This window comes from Salvelinus namaycush, chromosome 22, assembly GCF_016432855.1.
Source record: "Salvelinus namaycush isolate Seneca chromosome 22, SaNama_1.0, whole genome shotgun sequence".
Lineage (NCBI taxonomy): Eukaryota > Metazoa > Chordata > Actinopteri > Salmoniformes > Salmonidae > Salvelinus > Salvelinus namaycush.
This window is the reverse complement of record NC_052328.1, coordinates 2,243,361-2,261,115: the sequence shown is the minus strand read 5'-3', so window position 1 is coordinate 2,261,115 and position 17,755 is coordinate 2,243,361. Positions and strand designations below refer to the sequence as shown.

The following is a 17,755-nucleotide window of genomic DNA, read 5'->3' as shown; positions in this document are numbered from 1 at the left end:
CATCACTATAGACTAGTAGAGGGAGTTGATGGTATATATACAGTCATCACTATAGACTAGTAGAAGGAGTTGATGGTCATCACTATAGACTAGTAGAGGGAGTAGTTGGTATATATACAGTCATCACTATAGACTAGTAGAGGGAGTTGATGGTATATATACAGTCATCACTATAGACTAGTAGACATAGTTGATGGTATATATATACAGTCATCACTATAGACTAGTAGAGGGAGTTGATGGTCATCACTATAGACTAGTAGAGAGGGTTGATGGTATATATACAGTCATCACTATAGACTAGTAGAGGAGTTGATGGTATATATACAGTCATCACTATAGACTAGTAGAGGGAGTTGACGGTATATATACAGTCATCACTATAGACTAGTAGAGGGAGTTGATGGTCATCATTATAGACTAGTAGAGGGAGTTGATGATGTATATATACAGTCATCACTATAGACTAGTAGAGGGAGTTGATGGTATATATACAGTCATCACTATAGACTAGTAGAGAGGGTTGATGGTATATATACAGTCATCACTATAGACTAGTAGAGAGGGTTGATGGTATATATACAGTCATCACTATAGACTTGTAGAGAGGGTTGATGGTATATATACAGTCATCACTATAGACTAGTAGAGGGAGTTGATGGTCATCACTATAGACTAGTAGAGGGAGTTGACGGTATATATACAGTCATCACTATAGACTAGTAGAGAGGGTTGATGGTATATATACAGTCATCACTATAGACTAGTAGAGAGGGTTGATGGTATATACACAGTCATCACTATAGACTAGTAGACAGGGTTGATGGTCATCACTATAGACTAGTAGAGAGGGATGATGGTCATCACTATAGACTAGTAGAGAGGGATGATGGTCATCACTATAGACTAGTAGAGAGGATTGATGGTCATCACTATAGACTAGTAGACATGGTTGATGGTCATCACTATAGACTAGTAGAGAGGGTTGATGGTATATATACAGTCATCACTATAGACTAGTAGACATAGTTGATGGTATATATACAGTCATCACTATAGACTAGTAGACATAGTTGATGGTATATATACAGTCATCACTATAGACTAGTAGAGAGGGTTGATGGTATATATACAGTCATCACTATAGACTAGTAGAGGGAGTTGATGGTATATATACAGTCATCACTATAGACTAGTAGAGAGGGTTGATGGTATATATACAGTCATCACTATAGACTAGTAGAGGGAGTTGATGGTCATCACTATAGACTAGTAGAGGGAGTTGATGGTCATCACTATAGACTAGTAGAGGGAGTTGACGGTATATATACAGTCATCACTATAGACTAGTAGAGAGGGTTGATGGTATATATACAGTCATCACTATAGACTAGTAGAGGAGTTGATGGTATATATACAGTCATCACTATAGACTAGTAGAGGGAGTTGATGGTATATATACAGTCATCACTATAGACTAGTAGAGAGGGTTGATGGTCATCACTATAGACTAGTAGAGAGGGTTGATGGTCATCACTATAGACTAGTAGACAGGGTTGATGGTCATCACTATAGACTAGTAGAGAGGGTTGATGGTATATATACAGTCATCACTATAGACTAGTAGACATAGTTGATGGTATATATACAGTCATCACTATAGACTAGTAGACATAGTTGATGGTATATATACAGTCATCACTATAGACTAGTAGAGAGGGTTGATGGTATATATACAGTCATCACTATAGACTAGTAGAGGGAGTTGATGGTATATATACAGTCATCACTATAGACTAGTAGAGAGGGTTGATGGTATATATACAGTCATCACTATAGACTAGTAGAGGGAGTTGATGGTCATCACTATAGACTAGTAGAGGGAGTTGATGGTCATCACTATAGACTAGTAGAGGGAGTTGACGGTATATATACAGTCATCACTATAGACTAGTAGAGAGGGTTGATGGTATATATACAGTCATCACTATAGACTAGTAGAGGAGTTGATGGTATATATACAGTCATCACTATAGACTAGTAGAGGGAGTTGATGGTATATATACAGTCATCACTATAGACTAGTAGAGAGGGTTGATGGTATATACACAGTCATCACTATAGATTAGTAGACAGGGTTGATGGTCATCACTATAGACTAGTAGAGAGGGATGATGGTCATCACTATAGACTAGTAGACAGGGTTGATGGTCATCACTATAGACTAGTAGAGGGGGTTGATGGTCATCACTATAGACTAGTAGACAGGGGTGATGGTCATCACTATAGACTAGTAGAGAGGGTTGATGGTCATCACTATAGACTAGTAGACAGGGTTGATGGTCATCACTATAGACTAGTAGAGAGGGTTGATGGTCATCACTATAGACTAGTAGACAGGGTTGATGGTCATCACTATAGACTAGTAGAGAGGGTTGATGGTCATCACTATAGACTAGTAGAGAGGGTTGATGGTCATCACTATAGACTAGTAGAGAGGGTTGATGGTCATCACTATAGACTAGTAGACAGGGTTGATGGTCATCACTATAGACTAGTAGACAGGGTTGATGGTCATCACTATAGACTAGTAGAGGGAGTTGGTTGTGATCCAAGGCTGCATCCCAAATGGAATCCTATTCCCTATGTAAGACCCATAGTGCTCTGGTCTAAAGTAGTGCACTACATCGGGAATAGGCTGCCATTTGGGACGTAAACCTAAATCCCCAGCATTAATAAGCAATGGAAACTAACCGCAGCATTAAGAGATGGAAACCATTAACTGTCTTGAAGAAGTTTGGATGTTTTTTTTGTCTTCAGTTAGTAGCATTGAGTACCTGAGGGGGTTTTTCAGTGTGACCAGAAATCCACAATGACATTCCACAATATGGTGAGTATTCAGTTCAAAAGCCTGAGGCTAGGTCCCAAATGGCACCATGCTCCCTTTATAGTGCAGAGAGCCTCATGGGCCTTGGTCTAAAGTAGTGCACTCTATAGGGAATAGGGTACCATTTGGGTCGCATGTGGTTTATTCTAAGTAGGGGCTTTATAATTCGTTCTATGATATCATTAATTCTAATACAACTGTCTCTTTTTTTAACGTTGTCTCTGCAAAATAAATGTTCCTTCATTGTATAATAGTTTGCTGAAGGCTGGGAGGATTAGGGTTGTTAGATGTGTAGCTTATGCTAACTTATACAGTTGGTTGCTGCACTGATGAGAGAAATAGTACCCTATTTCCCATAATATAGTGTACTACTTTTCAGCAGAACTCTTTGGGCCCTGGTCAAAGGTTCACTCTTAGAACAAAGGGTTCCAAAGGAGTTCTTCGGCCGTTCCCATAGGAGAACCCTTTGAAGTTCCAGGTAGAACTTTTGGGGGTTCCATGTAGAACCCTCTGTGGAAAGGATTCTACACAGAACCCAAAATGGTTCTACCTGGAATGGAAAGGTTCTACCTGGAACCAAAAAGGGTTCTTCAAAGGGTTATTCTATGGGGACAGCCGAAGAACCCTTTTAGGTTCTAGATAGCTCCTTTTTTTCTGAGTGTAGTGTACTAGTGGAGGAAGGACTAGTGGAGGAAGGACTAGTGGAGGAAGGACTAGTGGAGGAAGGACTAGTGGAAGAAGGACTAGTGGAAGAAGGACTAGTGGAGGAAGGACTAGTGGAGGAAGGACTAGTGGAGGAAGGACTAGTGGAGGAAGGACTAGTGGAGGAAGGACTAGTGGAGGAAGGACTAGTGGGAGAAGGACTAGTGGAGGAAAGACTAGTGGAGGAAGGACTAGTGGAAGAAGGACTAGTGGAGGAAAGACTAGTGGAGGCAGGACTAGTAGAGGAAGGACTAGTGGAGGAAGGACTAGTGGAGGAAGGACTAGTGGGAGAAGGACTAGTGGAGGAAGAACTAGTGGGAGAAGGACTAGTGGAGGCAGGACTAGTAGAGGCAGGACTAGTGGAAGAAGGACTAGTGGAGGCAGGACTAGTAGAGGAAGGACTAGTGGAGGAAGGACTAGTGGAGGAAGGACTAGTGGAGGAAGGACTAGTGGAGGAAGGACTAGTGGGAGAAGGACTAGTGGAGGCAGGACTAGTAGAGGAAGGACTAGTGGAAGAAGGACTAGTGGAGGCAGGACTAGTGGAGGAAGGACTAGTGGAGGAAGGACTAGTGGAGGAAGGACTAGTGGAGGAAGGACTAGTGGGAGAAGGACTAGTGGAGGAAAGACTAGTGGAGGAAGGACTAGTGGAGGAAAGACTAGTGGAGGAAGGACTAGTGGAGGAAGGACTAGTGGAGGAAGGACTAGTGGAGGAAGGACTAGTGGGAGAAGGACTAGTGGGAGAAGGACTAGTGGAGGAAGGACTAGTGGAGGAAGGACTAGTGGAGGAAGGACTAGTGGAAGAAGGACTAGTGGAGGAAAGACTAGTGGAGGCAGGACTAGTAGAGGAAGAACTAGTGGAGGAAGGACTAGTGGAAGAAGGACTAGTGGAGGAAGGACTAGTGGAGGAAGGACTAGTGGGAGAAGGACTAGTGGAGGAAGGACTAGTGGAGGAAGGACTAGTGGAAGAAGGACTAGTGGGAGAAGAACTAGTGGAGGAAAGACTAGTGGAGGAAGGACTAGTGGAGGAAAGACTAGTGGGAGAAGGACTAGTGGAGGAAGGACTAGTGGAGGAAGGACTAGTGGAGGAAGGACTAGTGGAGGAAAGACTAGTGGAGGAAAGACTAGTGGAGGAAGGACTAGTGGAGGATGGACTAGTGGAGGAAGGACTAGTGGAGGAAAGACTAGTGGAGGAAAGACTAGTGGAGGAAGGACTAGTGGAGGAAAGACTAGTGGGAGAAGGACTAGTGGAGGAAGGACTAGTGGGAGAAGGACTAGTGGAAGAAGGACTAGTGGGAGAAGGACTAGTGGAGGAAGGACTAGTGGAGGAAGGACTAGTGGAGGAAGGACTAGTGGAGGAAGGACTAGTGGAGGAAGGACTAGTGGAAGAAGGACTAGTGGAAGAAGGACTAGTGGAGGAAGGACTAGTGGAGGAAGGACTAGTGGAGGAAGGACTAGTGGAGGAAGGACTAGTGGAAGAAGGACTAGTGGAAGAAGGACTAGTGGAAGAAGGACTAGTGGAGGAAGGACTAGTGGAAGAAGCTCTAGTGGAGGAAGGACTAGTGGAAGAAGGACTAGTGGAGGCAGGACTAGTAGAGGAAGGACTAGTGGAAGAATGACTAGTGGAAGAAGGACTAGTGGAGGAAGGACTAGTGGAGGAAGGACTAGTGGAAGAAGGACTAGTGGAGGCAGGACTAGTAGAGGAAGGACTAGTGGAAGAAGGACTAGTGGAGGCAGGACTAGTGGAGGAAGGACTAGTGGAGGAAGGACTAGTGGAGGAAGGACTAGTGGAGGAAGGACTAGTGGGAGAAGGACTAGTGGAGGAAAGACTAGTGGAGGAAGGACTAGTGGAAGAAGGACTAGTGGAGGAAAGACTAGTGGAGGAAGGACTAGTGGAGGAAGGACTAGTGGAGGAAGGACTAGTGGAGGAAGGACTAGTGGAGGAAGGACTAGTGGAGGAAGGACTAGTGGAGGAAGGACTAGTGGGAGAAGGACTAGTGGAGGAAAGACTAGTGGAGGAAGGACTAGTGGAAGAAGGACTAGTGGAGGAAAGACTAGTGGAGGCAGGACTAGTAGAGGAAGGACTAGTGGAGGAAGGACTAGTGGAGGAAGGACTAGTGGGAGAAGGACTAGTGGAGGAAAGACTAGTGGAGAAAGGACTAGTGGAAGAAGGACTAGTGGAGGAAGGACTAGTGGGAGAAGGACTAGTGGAAGAAGGACTAGTGGAAGAAGGACTAGTGGGAGAAGGACTAGTGGAGGAAGGACTAGTGGAGGAAGGACTAGTGGAGGAAGGACTAGTGGAGGAAAGACTAGTGGGAGAAGGACTAGTGGAGGAAGGACTAGTGGAGGAAGGACTAGTGGAGGAAGGACTAGTGGAAGAAGGACTAGTGGAAGAAGGACTAGTGGAGGAAGGACTAGTGGAAGAAGGACTAGTGGAGGAAGGACTAGTGGAGGAAGGACTAGTGGAGGAAGGACTAGTGGAGGAAGGACTAGTGGAGGAAGGACTAGTGGAGGAAGGACTAGTGGAGGAAGGACTAGTGGAGGAAAGACTAGTGGAGGAAAGACTAGTGGAGGAAGTACTAGTGGAGGATGGACTAGTGGAGGAAGGACTAGTGGAGGAAAGACTAGTGGAGGAAGGACTAGTGGAGGAAAGACTAGTGGGAGAAGGACTAGTGGAGGAAGGACTAGTGGGAGAAGGACTAGTGGAAGAAGGACTAGTGGGAGAAGGACTAGTGGAGGAAGGACTAGTGGAGGAAGGACTAGTGGAGGAAGGACTAGTGGAGGAAAGACTAGTGGGGGAAGGACTAGTGGAGGAAGGACTAGTGGAGGAAGGACTAGTGGAAGAAGGACTAGTGGAAGAAGGACTAGTGGAGGAAGGACTAGTGGAGGAAGGACTAGTGGGAGAAGGACTAGTGGAGGAAGGACTAGTGGAGGAAGGACTAGTGGAGGAAAGACTAGTGGAGGAAAGACTAGTGGAGGAAGTACTAGTGGAGGATGGACTAGTGGAGGAAGGACTAGTGGAGGAAAGACTAGTGGAGGAAGGACTAGTGGAGGAAAGACTAGTGGGAGAAGGACTAGTGGAGGAAGGACTAGTGGGAGAAGGACTAGTGGAAGAAGGACTAGTGGAAGAAGGCCTAGTGGAGGAAGGACTAGTGGGAGAAGGACTAGTGGAGGAAGGACTAGTGGAGGAATGACTAGTGGAGGAAGGACTAGTGGAGGAAGGACTAGTGGAGGAAGGACTAGTGGAAGAAGGACTAGTGGAAGAAGGACTAGTGGAGGAAGGACTAGTGGAGGAAGGACTAGTGGGAGAAGGACTAGTGGAGGAAGGACTAGTGGAAGAAGCCCTAGTGGAGGAAGGACTAGTGGGAGAAGGACTAGTGGAGGAAGGCAGGGTGCTTTGAATTCCTCTGTGTGTGCTGTAATATGGGCGAGCCATGCCAGCGTGGAAGAAGCCCTAGTGGAGGAAGGCAGGGTGCTGTAATATGGGCGAGCCATGCCAGCGTGCCCAGAATATGTTACTATTCATCTCTACAATGCATGGAGATGCAAAGCAGCTGCTAGCTAGACTGACTGCAGAGGGGTGAGAGGGGAGGGGTCTCTCTCTCTCTCTCTCGCTCTCTCGCTCTCTCGCTCTCTCGCTCTCTCTCAGTCAAGACAGACAGAAGGACCTGACACAAACCAATCTCAGATGTGCTGCTGACTTGTATAATATTTGATCAACACTTTTCACAAAAATGACACAAATATACTCTATAAGTGTAGGATTCTGACAACGGATTCCATTTGAAAGAGTTCTGCTGACTACTTTCTGCTGAGGGCAGTGACTTTTTACAGGGACATACACTGTGTACAAACCCTGCTCTTTCCATGACACAGACTGACCAGGTGAATCCAGGTGAAAGACATGATCCCTTATTGATGGAGAGGTGGACACCGGTCAAAGAAGGATGTTTAAGCCTTGAGACATATGGATTGTGTATATGTGCCATTCAGAGGGTGAATGGGCAAGACAAAATATATAAGTGCCTTTGAACGGGGTATGGTAGTAGGTGCCAGGCGCACCGGTTTGAGTTAAGAACTGCAACGCTGCTGGTTTTTTTCACGCTCAGCAGTTTCCTGTGTTTATCAAGAATGGTCCACCACCCAAAGGACATCCAGCTTGACACAACTGTGGGAAGCAATGGAGTCAACATGGGCCACCATCACTGTGGAACGCCCTGACGAGTTGAGGCTGTTCAGAGGGCAAAAGGGATGCAACTCAATATTAGGAAGGTGTTCATAATGTTTTGTTCACTCAGTGTAATTTTTACAGTATGAATTTAAAGAACACTACTGCTACCTCAAAATACATAGGGAGATTTCCCTGTGATGTGAATGTACTGTCACTGATCACATCCTATTTGTAGGCCAGCCTAATGGGTTCAGTTCACTTCCCTCTCATTGGAGTCTGATACTACTCTGTTAAGTCACATCAGACATATCAAAGGGGAGGATATAAGCTGTGAAAAGGGATGCGAGTTGTGAGCGTCCTCCAGTCCACCTCCAACCTTCTCCCCTGAGTCCTCAGCACTCCTCTCTCATCTCTGGAGGGAAGGCCTTTCACATCAAGTTAATTACATCCCTCCTAGCCGCTCGGCTCTCAACGCAGCTCTTTGTCTCTGCTAATCTTAGGATCCCTCAGAACTGGTTGGGTTACACGTCGGAGAGGGGATCTGAACCAGCCTGGAAAACAGTTCAAAGTCGAGAGGAGCGAGGGCCGCCATATCCCCTCACCGCCCTGGACCACGGTCGGACTTCACGTCTTAGAGCTTATCGTGACCTGGAGTCAAGTTAGCTACCTACTGGAACAGAATAGCTTTTATCTCCTACAAGACATATCTTGATGTTTTTTTTTTTATGGCGATGGAATAGAAGAGAGGTGTCCTTGTTGTTCATAGCAATTCGGAAATTAATAATAATATATTTATATACTGTAAATACATAAATATGAATACATATATTATAAATTATCTTTCAAGTAAGAATATAGATGGAAGGAATTTGTTCAGTTGTGTGTGTATCTTTTCTTGTGTTCTGCACCCCACCCCAAGACCTATTCACTCCAGAACCAGCACCCTGTCCATACCAGAGAGGGATAATTCATTACATCATGTCAATATGATGGGGTTGGCAGGTAGCCTAGTGGTTAGAGTGTTGGTCCAGTAACTGAAAGGTTGCTGGATCGAATCCCCGAGCTGACAAGGTAAAAATCTGTCGTTCTGCCCCTGAACAAGGCAGTTAACCCCGGTAGGCTGTCATTGTAAATAAGAATTTGTTCTGACTTGCCTAGTTAAATAATGGTTAAAAAATATGATAAAACTAATGTCAGAGAGAATGTGGACAAGGCATAGAAGTAGGAGAGGATTTCCCTTAGCGATCTGAACGCCTCCTTGAACATGACGTCCTTTAGCGTGACTATTGAACATGATATCCTAGTGACGTCCTTTAACATGAACATGATATCCTAGTGACGTCCTTTAACATGACTATTGAACATGATATCCTAGTGACGTCCTTTAACATGACTATTGAACATGATATCCTAGTGACGTCCTTTAACATGACTATTGAACATGATATCCTAGTGACGTCCTTTAACATGACTATTGAACATGATATCCTAGTGGCGTCCTTTAACATGACTATTGAACATGATATCCTAGTGACGTCCTTTAACATGACTATTGAACATGATATCCTAGTGACGTCCTTTAGCATGACTATTGAACATGATATCCTAGTGACGTCCTTTAACATGATTATTGAACATGATATCCTAGTGACGTCCTTTAACATGACTATTGAACATGATATCCTAGTGGCGTCCTTTAACATGACTATTGAACATGATATCCTAGTGACGTCCTTTAACATGACTATTGAACATGATATCCTAGTGACGTCCTTTAACATGACTATTGAACATGATATCCTAGTGACGTCCTTTAGCATGAACATGATATCCTAGTGACGTCCTTTAGCATGACTATTGAACATGATATCCTAGTGACGTCCTTTAACATGACTATTGAACATGATATCCTAGTGACGTCCTTTAGCATGACTATTGAACATGATATCCTAGTGACGTCCTTTAACATGACTATTGAACATGATATCCTAGTGACGTCCTTTAGCATGACTATTGAACATGATATCCTGGTGACGTCCTTTAGCATGACTATTGAACATGATATCCTGGTGACGTCCTTTAGCATGACTATTGAACATGATATCCTAGTGACGTCCTTTAGCATGAACATGATATCCTAGTGACGTCCTTTAGCATGACTATTGAACATGATATCCTAGTGACGTCCTTTAGCGTGACTATTGAACATGATATCCTAGTGACGTCCTTTAACATGACTATTGAACATGATATCCTAGTGACGTCCTTTAACATGACTATTGAACATGATATCCTAGTGACGTCCTTTAACATGACTATTGAACATGATATCCTAGTGACGTCCTTTAGCATGACTATTGAACATGATATCCTAGTGACGTCCTTTAACATGACTATTGAACATGATATCCTAGTGACGTCCTTTAACATGAACATGATATCCTACTGACGTCCTTTAGCATGACTATTGAACATGATATCCTAGTGACGTCCTTTAGCATGAACATGATATCCTAGTGACGTCCTTTAACATGACTATTGAACATGATATCCTAGTGACGTCCTTTAACATGACTACTGAACATGATATCCTAGTGACGTCCTTTAACATGACTATTGAACATGATATCCTAGTGACGTCCTTTAGCATGACTATTGAACATGATATCCTAGTGACGTCCTTTAGCATTACTATTGAACATGATATCCTAGTGATGTCCTTTAGCATGAACATGATATCCTAGTGACGTCCTTTAACATGACTATTGAACATGATATCCTAGTGACGTCCTTTAACATGACTATTGAACATGATATCCTAGTGACGTCCTTTAGCATGACTATTGAACATGATATCCTAGTGACGTCCTTTAACATGACTATTAAACATGATATCCTAGTGACGTCCTTTAACATGACTATTGAACATGATATCCTAGTGGCGTCCTTTAACATGACTATTGAACATGATATCCTAGTGACGTCCTTTAACATGACTATTGAACATGATATCCTAGTGACGTCCTTTAACATGACTATTGAACATGATATCCTAGTGACGTCCTTTAGCATGACTATTGAACATGATATCCTAGTGACGTCCTTTAACATGACTATTGAACATGATATCCTAGTGACGTCCTTTAACATGACTATTGAACATGATATCCTAGTGACGTCCTTTAACATGATTATTGAACATGATATCCTAGTGACGTCCTTTAACATGACTATTGAACATGATATCCTAGTGACGTCCTTTAGCATGACTATTGAACATGATAACCTAGTGACGTCCTTTAACATGACTATTGAACATGATATCCTAGTGACGTCCTTTAGCATGACTATTGAACATGATATCCTAGTGACGTCCTTTAACATGACTATTGAACATGATATCCTAGTGACGTCCTTTAGCATGACTATTGAACATGATATCCTAGTGACGTCCTTTAGCATGAACATGATATCCTAGTAACGTCCTTTAGCATGACTATTGAACATGATATCCTAGTGACGTCCTTTAACATGACTATTGAACATGATATCCTAGTGACGTCCTTTAACATGACTATTGAACATGATATCCTAGTGGCGTCCTTTAACATGACTATTGAACATGATATCCTAGTGACGTCCTTTAGCATGACTATTGAACATGATATCCTAGTGACGTCCTTTAGCATGAACATGATATCCTAGTGACGACCTTTAGCATGACTATTGAACATGATATCCTAGTGACGTCCTTTAACATGACTATTGAACATGATATCCTAGTGACGTCCTTTAACATGACTATTGAACATGATATCCTAGTGACGTCCTTTAACATGACTATTGAACATGATATCCTAGTGACGTCCTTTAACATGACTATTGAACATGATATCCTAGTGACGTCCTTTAACATGTCTATTGAACATGATATCCTAGTGACGTCCTTTAACATGACTATTGAACATGATATCCTAGTGACGTCCTTTAGCATGACTATTGAACATGATATCCTAGTGACGTCCTTTAACATGACTATTGAACATGATATCCTAGTGACGTCCTTTAACATGACTATTGAACATGATATCCTAGTGACGTCCTTTAACATGACTATTGAACATGATATCCTAGTGACGTCCTTTAACATGACTATTGAACATGATATCCTAGTGACGTCCTTTAACATGACTATTGAACATGATATCCTAGTGACGTCCTTTAGCATGAACATGATATCCTAGTGACGTCCTTTAACATGACTATTGAACATGATATCCTAGTGACGTCCTTTAACATGACTATTGAACATGATATCCTAGTGACGTCCTTTAGCATGACTATTGAACATGATATCCTAGTGACGTCCTTTAGCATGAACATGATATCCTAGTGACGACCTTTAGCATGACTATTGAACATGATATCCTAGTGACGTCCTTTAACATGACTATTGAACATGATATCCTAGTGACGTCCTTTAACATGACTATTGAACATGATATCCTGGTGACGTCCTTTAACATGACTAACTCCTCAGCTATTGCAAACTACAAAGGTAATTTCATCATGACCACTTAGTTTGCATTTTCATTAATCCAAGATAGGGCTGCGATGAGATAAAATCCTAAACTTCCGTATTTTAGGTGATAAATCTGTTATGGTCTTAGAGAACGGGAGGGACGGTGGGGAACTGATCTGGGATATCAGCCTTTCAAAGCAGGGCCAGCTTAGCTAAGGGAGATTCAGTCTGCTCTGACCTGATGTGCTGGCTGGTACCCTTTCCTCAGGACTTCAGTCTGCTCTGACCTGACGTGCTGGCTGGTACCCTTTCCTCAGTACTTCAGTCTGCTCTGACCTGATGTGCTGGCTGGTACCCTTTCCTCAGTACTTCAGTCTGCTCTGACCTGACGTGCTGGCTGGTACCCTTTCCTCAGTACTTCAGTCTGCTCTGACCTGACGTGCTGGCTGGTACCCTTTCCTCAGTACTTCAGTGTGCTCTGACCTGACGTGCTGGCTGGTACCCTTTCCTCAGTACTGTTTCTAGACTCCTCTCTATAATCCTTCTCAACGCTGTCTGTTTCTAGACTCCTCTCTATGATCCTTCTCACCGCTGTCTGTTTCTAGACTCCTGTCTATAATCCTTCTCAACGCTGTCTGTTTCTAGACTCCTCTCTATGATCCTTCTCAACGCTGTCTGTTTCTAGACTCCTGTCTATAATCCTTCTCAACGCTGTCTGTTTCTAGACTCCTCTCTATGATCCTTCTCACCGCTGTCTGTTTCTAGACTCCTCTCTATAATCCTTCTCAACGCTGTCTGTTTCTAGACTCCTCTCTATGATCCTTCTCAACGCTGTCTGTTTCTAGACTCCTGTCTATAATCCTTCTCACCGCTGTCTGTTTCTAGACTCCTCTCTATGATCCTTCTCACCGCTGTCTGTTTCTAGACTCCTCTCAAGAAACAGTCTACATTCACAATACTGGAGACGGAGTATATGACATGCAATAAATTCATGATTTTTTTGGGGCATTTTACCAGGAAAAGACCCTTGTGGTTAGAAACGTATTCATTCAGGAAACAGGAACTGGCAAGAGGTCAGCAAGAAGTAGTCAGCATGTACAAAGTCGGCATCAGACCTTGCCTGCCCTGGTCTCTATAGACTCGAGGTGAACAAGTCAAACGGATGTGTGTGATTGGATGGCCAGTGGAGCCTTTATTAGTCTCTCTCTTATCTGACAGAAGACCTTCAGAGTGGTTGGACAGAGCACAGACGTTACGGTCGGCTTAGATAACATGTGGCAGGACAATCTCTCCCCTGGAACATAATATTTTAGAGAATGTGTGTGGCAAGACAATCTCTCGCCTGGAACATACTGTAATATCTTAGAGAACGTGTGTGGCAGGAAATGTGTGTGGCAGGAAAATCTCTCCCCTGGAACATCATCTTTTCGAGAACGTGTGTGGCAGGAAATGTGTGTGGCAGGAAAATCTCTCCCCTGGAACATCATCTTTTAGAGAACGTGTGTGGCAGGAAATGTGTGTGGCAGGAAAATCTCTCCCCTGGAACATCATCTTTTCGAGAACGTGTGTGGCAGGAAATGTGTGTGGCAGGAAAATCTCTCCCCTGGAACATCATCTTTTAGAGAACGTGTGGCAGGAAATGTGTGTGGCAGGAAATGTGTGTGTCAGGAAAATCTCTCCCCTGGAACATCATCTTTTAGAGAACGTGTGGCAGGAAATGTGTGTGGCAGGAAATGTGTGTGGCAGGAAATGTGTGTGGCAGGAAAATCTCTCCCCTGGAACATCATCTTTTCGAGAACGTGTGTGGCAGGAAAATCCAAGCTGTCTGGAAGAGACATTGTTTTGGGTTTAATAACAGAAGAGAGATTTAAAACAATGAAAGGCAGTACAGTATAATGAGGTACAGTTAGTGGAACCATTTTCACACAAAAAAAGGGACAAATGCTGTTTGTTGAATTCATTTTCATATTTATTTAGCTTTAAAAAAATAAAATAACAATGAAGTCAAAATGCAATGGAATGAACATAAACCCGATCATCTCTGTACTGGACAACGTTCAAATAAAATACATTATATACACTTCTAATAGCTCCTTCATAACAACCGATATGCAGTAACGAGGCTGTTTAAATAGTAATGTATGATGTATTTGATAAGGAGAGTGGTAACGTGGCTTTTTGAATAGTAATGTATGATGTATTTGATAAGGAGAGCGATAACGTGGCTGTTTGAATAGTAATGTATGATGTATTTGATAAGGAGAGCGATAACGTGGCTGTTTAAATAGTAATGTATGATGTATTTGATAAGGAGAGCGGTAACGTGGCTGTTTAAATAGTAATGTACGATGTATTTGATAAGGAGAGCGGTAACGTGGCTGTTTAAATAGTAATGTATGATGTATTTGATAAGGAGAGCAGTAACGTGGCTGTTTGAATAGTAATGTATGATGTATTTGATAAGGAGAGTGGTAACGTGGCTGTTTAAATAGTAATGTACGATGTATTTGATAAGGAGAGCGGTAACGTGGCTGTTTAAATAGTAATGTATGATGTATTTGATAAGGAGAGCGATAACGTGGCTGTTTAAATAGTAATGTATGATGTATTTGATAAGGAGAGTGGTAACGTGGCTGTTTAAATAGTAATGTACGATGTATTTGATAAGGAGAGCGGTAACGTGGCTGTTTAAATAGTAATGTATGATGTATTTGATAAGGAGAGCAGTAACGTGGCTGTTTGAATAGTAATGTACGATGTATTTGATAAGGAGAGCGGTAACGTGGCTGTTTGAATAGTATTGTACGATGTATTTGATAAGGAGAGCGGTAACGTGGCTGTTTGAATAGTAATGTACGATGTATTTGATAAGGAGAGCGGTAACGTGGCTGTTTAAATAGTAATGTACGATGTATTTGATAAGGAGAGTGGTAACGTGGCTGTTTAAATAGTAATGTATGATGTATTTGATAAGGAGAGCGATAACGTGGCTGTTTGAATAGTAATGTATGATGTATTTGAGTTTAAATAGTAATGTACGATGTATTTGATAAGGAGAGCGGAAACGTGGCTGTTTAAATAGTAATGTATGATGATAGGTAAAGAACATGGTAAACCAATTGGACATTGGATGTTTCTCAAAGCTGAATGATGGTTGCATTACAAGCAGGAATGCATTGCTGCTATCATGAACACATTACTATACAGCCCTTCCTGTGGGTGTAAGATATGGGATGCATCCCAAATCCCACCCTATTCACTATGTAGTATACTGCGTAGTGTACACTACTTTTGACCAAATGTGTCAACATTAGTGCACAATACAGGGAATCGGGTGCCAGCCCAAATCTCCCCCAGGAAGTCATGCCAATGGAGAAAGAGTATCAGTAACCATTACCAATTGATACCAAAATATCGTTGACGTGGCAGCTTCCACATGTACACTTTTGCCGAAGGCCATCCGGCCGGACGTATAATTCAGTTCCTACTGGAGTGGGGAGTGGAGCAAGCCCAATGACATCACAGAAACCACCCCCCCCCCCAACCCTTTATGGTTATGACTCATGAAGACTTAAGTCCGGTCTCTCCACTGTCCATTAACGACAGCTTTAAGTCGTACTCATGTGTGCACACCGTAGCAAAAACGTTATTTTTTTTGCAATTGAAAACGTTTTGCCAACGAAAACGTGCATTTCTGATTGGACAAGTTCAGGTAGTCCTTTCCCGTTTTGGTCTGTTTTCTTCCATTCGGTGTCTAGTGAATACGACCCAAGACTCCTCAATAAAACAGTCATCCCCCAGCCCTCTAATGCAAAACAGATCCTGCACCCACAGAGAGACAGGGGCTTGCGTCCCAAATGGTGCCCTATTCTCTACGCAGTACACTACTTCTGACCCTATTCCCTATAGACCCTGGTTAAAAGCAGTGCACTAAAATGGGAATAGGGTGCCATTTGGGACACATACGAGGCTGTGTTGGAATAATTTAGTTCACAAATAGCAAACCTACAGTAAGTGTTGTTTCTACAGTTGACCATTTCACACCAGCCTGATCCACAGACTACTGTCGTAACCACAGACTACTGTCGTTCCACAGACTACTGTCGTTCCACAGACTACTGTCGTTCCACAGACTACTGTCGTACCACAGACTACTGTTGTAACCACAGACTACTGTTGTAACCACAGACTACTGTTGTAACCACAGACTACTGTTGTAACCACAGACTACTGTCGTTCCACAGACTACTGTTGTAACCACAGACTACTGTTGTACCACAGACTACTGTTGTAACCACAGACTACTGTCGTTCCACAGACTACTGTCGTTCCACAGACTACTGTCGTACCACAGACTACTGTTGTAACCACAGACTACTGTTGTAACCACAGACTACTGTTGTAACCACAGACTACTGTCGTTCCACAGACTACTGTTGTAACCACAGACTACTGTTGTAACCACAGACTACTGTCGTTCCACAGACTACTGTCGTACCACAGACTACTGTCGTTCCACAGACTACTGTCGTTCCACAGACTACTGTCGTTCCACAGACTACTGTCGTTCCACAGACTACTGTCGTACCACAGACTACTGTCGTTCCACAGACTACTGTCGTTCCACAGACTACTGTCGTTCCACAGACTACTGTCGTTCCACAGACTACTGTCGTACCACAGACTACTGTCGTTCCACAGACAACTGTCGTTCCGCAGACTACTGTCGTACCACAGACTACTGTCGTTCCACAGACTACTGTCGTTCCACATACTACTGTCGTTCCACAGACTACTGTCGTTCCACAGACTACTGTCGTTCCACAGACTACTGTCGTTCCACAGACTATCACTGTACTCTGGCTGTCTGTATTTGCAGGATCTACTTGCAGAATCTATCTATTTGCAGGATCTACTTGCAGGATCTCCTCTATGGCTCCTAAAGCATGTACATTATGGCATTGGAAATACTGTAAAACATATAAGTATCAGGTACAGTTTACACAATACATGATACTAGCTGAAGTGGATTCCTGTCTGTGGACATGTGATAACCATTACATAGCATTAGTGTGCTTAATGATAATAGTTTGTTGTTTTGGGGGATAACATTCCTGATCCCAGATCTGTTTGTGCTCTTGCTAAAACTCCACTGCTGTTGTTGTTGTCAAGAAAAACATGTTTGGCATGACAATGAGTGCCAAGTAGTTGGCATGACAGTACAAACAGACTGTCCCTCAGGCCATAGCTTTACTCCTAAAGGACACATCCTTCCCAGAAGCCCTTAGAACTGAGTTTTTGTGAAAACAAACTGCATTTATTTACAGAACAATATTTACATCTAAAAAAAATGTTTTTTTAAACGTATCCGTTCTTGGAGAGGCTGACTTGAAGTACAAACGGTCGCTTAGATTTTCAAAATATACTCATAATAGTTTGTTGGCAAACACCTAAAAATACAGTTCATAACAACACA

The 17,755-nt window shown here is 42.9% G+C and overlaps 1 protein-coding gene across 1 annotated transcript; it reads right to left on the bottom strand.

Moving 5' to 3' along the window:
* Window positions 1-3,262: 3,262 nt before the first annotated feature.
* On the bottom strand, window positions 3,263-17,052 carry LOC120017347 (putative protein TPRXL). Its single transcript, XM_038960098.1, has 6 exons — window positions 16,778-17,052; window positions 5,800-5,850; window positions 4,482-4,545; window positions 4,292-4,305; window positions 3,962-4,140; window positions 3,263-3,282 (listed from the first exon to the last, which is right to left on the bottom strand). The coding sequence occupies exons 1-6, from the start codon at window positions 17,050-17,052 to the stop codon at window positions 3,263-3,265; spliced, it is 603 nt and encodes a 200-aa protein (XP_038816026.1).
* Between the last annotated feature and the right edge of the window lie 703 nt (window positions 17,053-17,755).

Bases quoted from the DNA above. Each gene is read 5' to 3' on its own strand.
- LOC120017347 (XM_038960098.1), bottom strand. From the start codon at position 17,052: ATGTGGAACGACAGTAGTCTGTGGAACGACAGTAGTCTGTGGTACGAC. The intron at 4,546-5,799 runs TTCCACTAGTCC...TTCTTCCACTAG, and splicing joins CCTTCTTCCACTAGTCCTTC to TCCTTCCTCCACTAGTCCTT. The intron at 3,283-3,961 runs GTCCTTCTTCCA...ACCTTTGACCAG, and splicing joins TACTAGTCCTGCCTCCACTA to GGCCCAAAGAGTTCTGCTGA.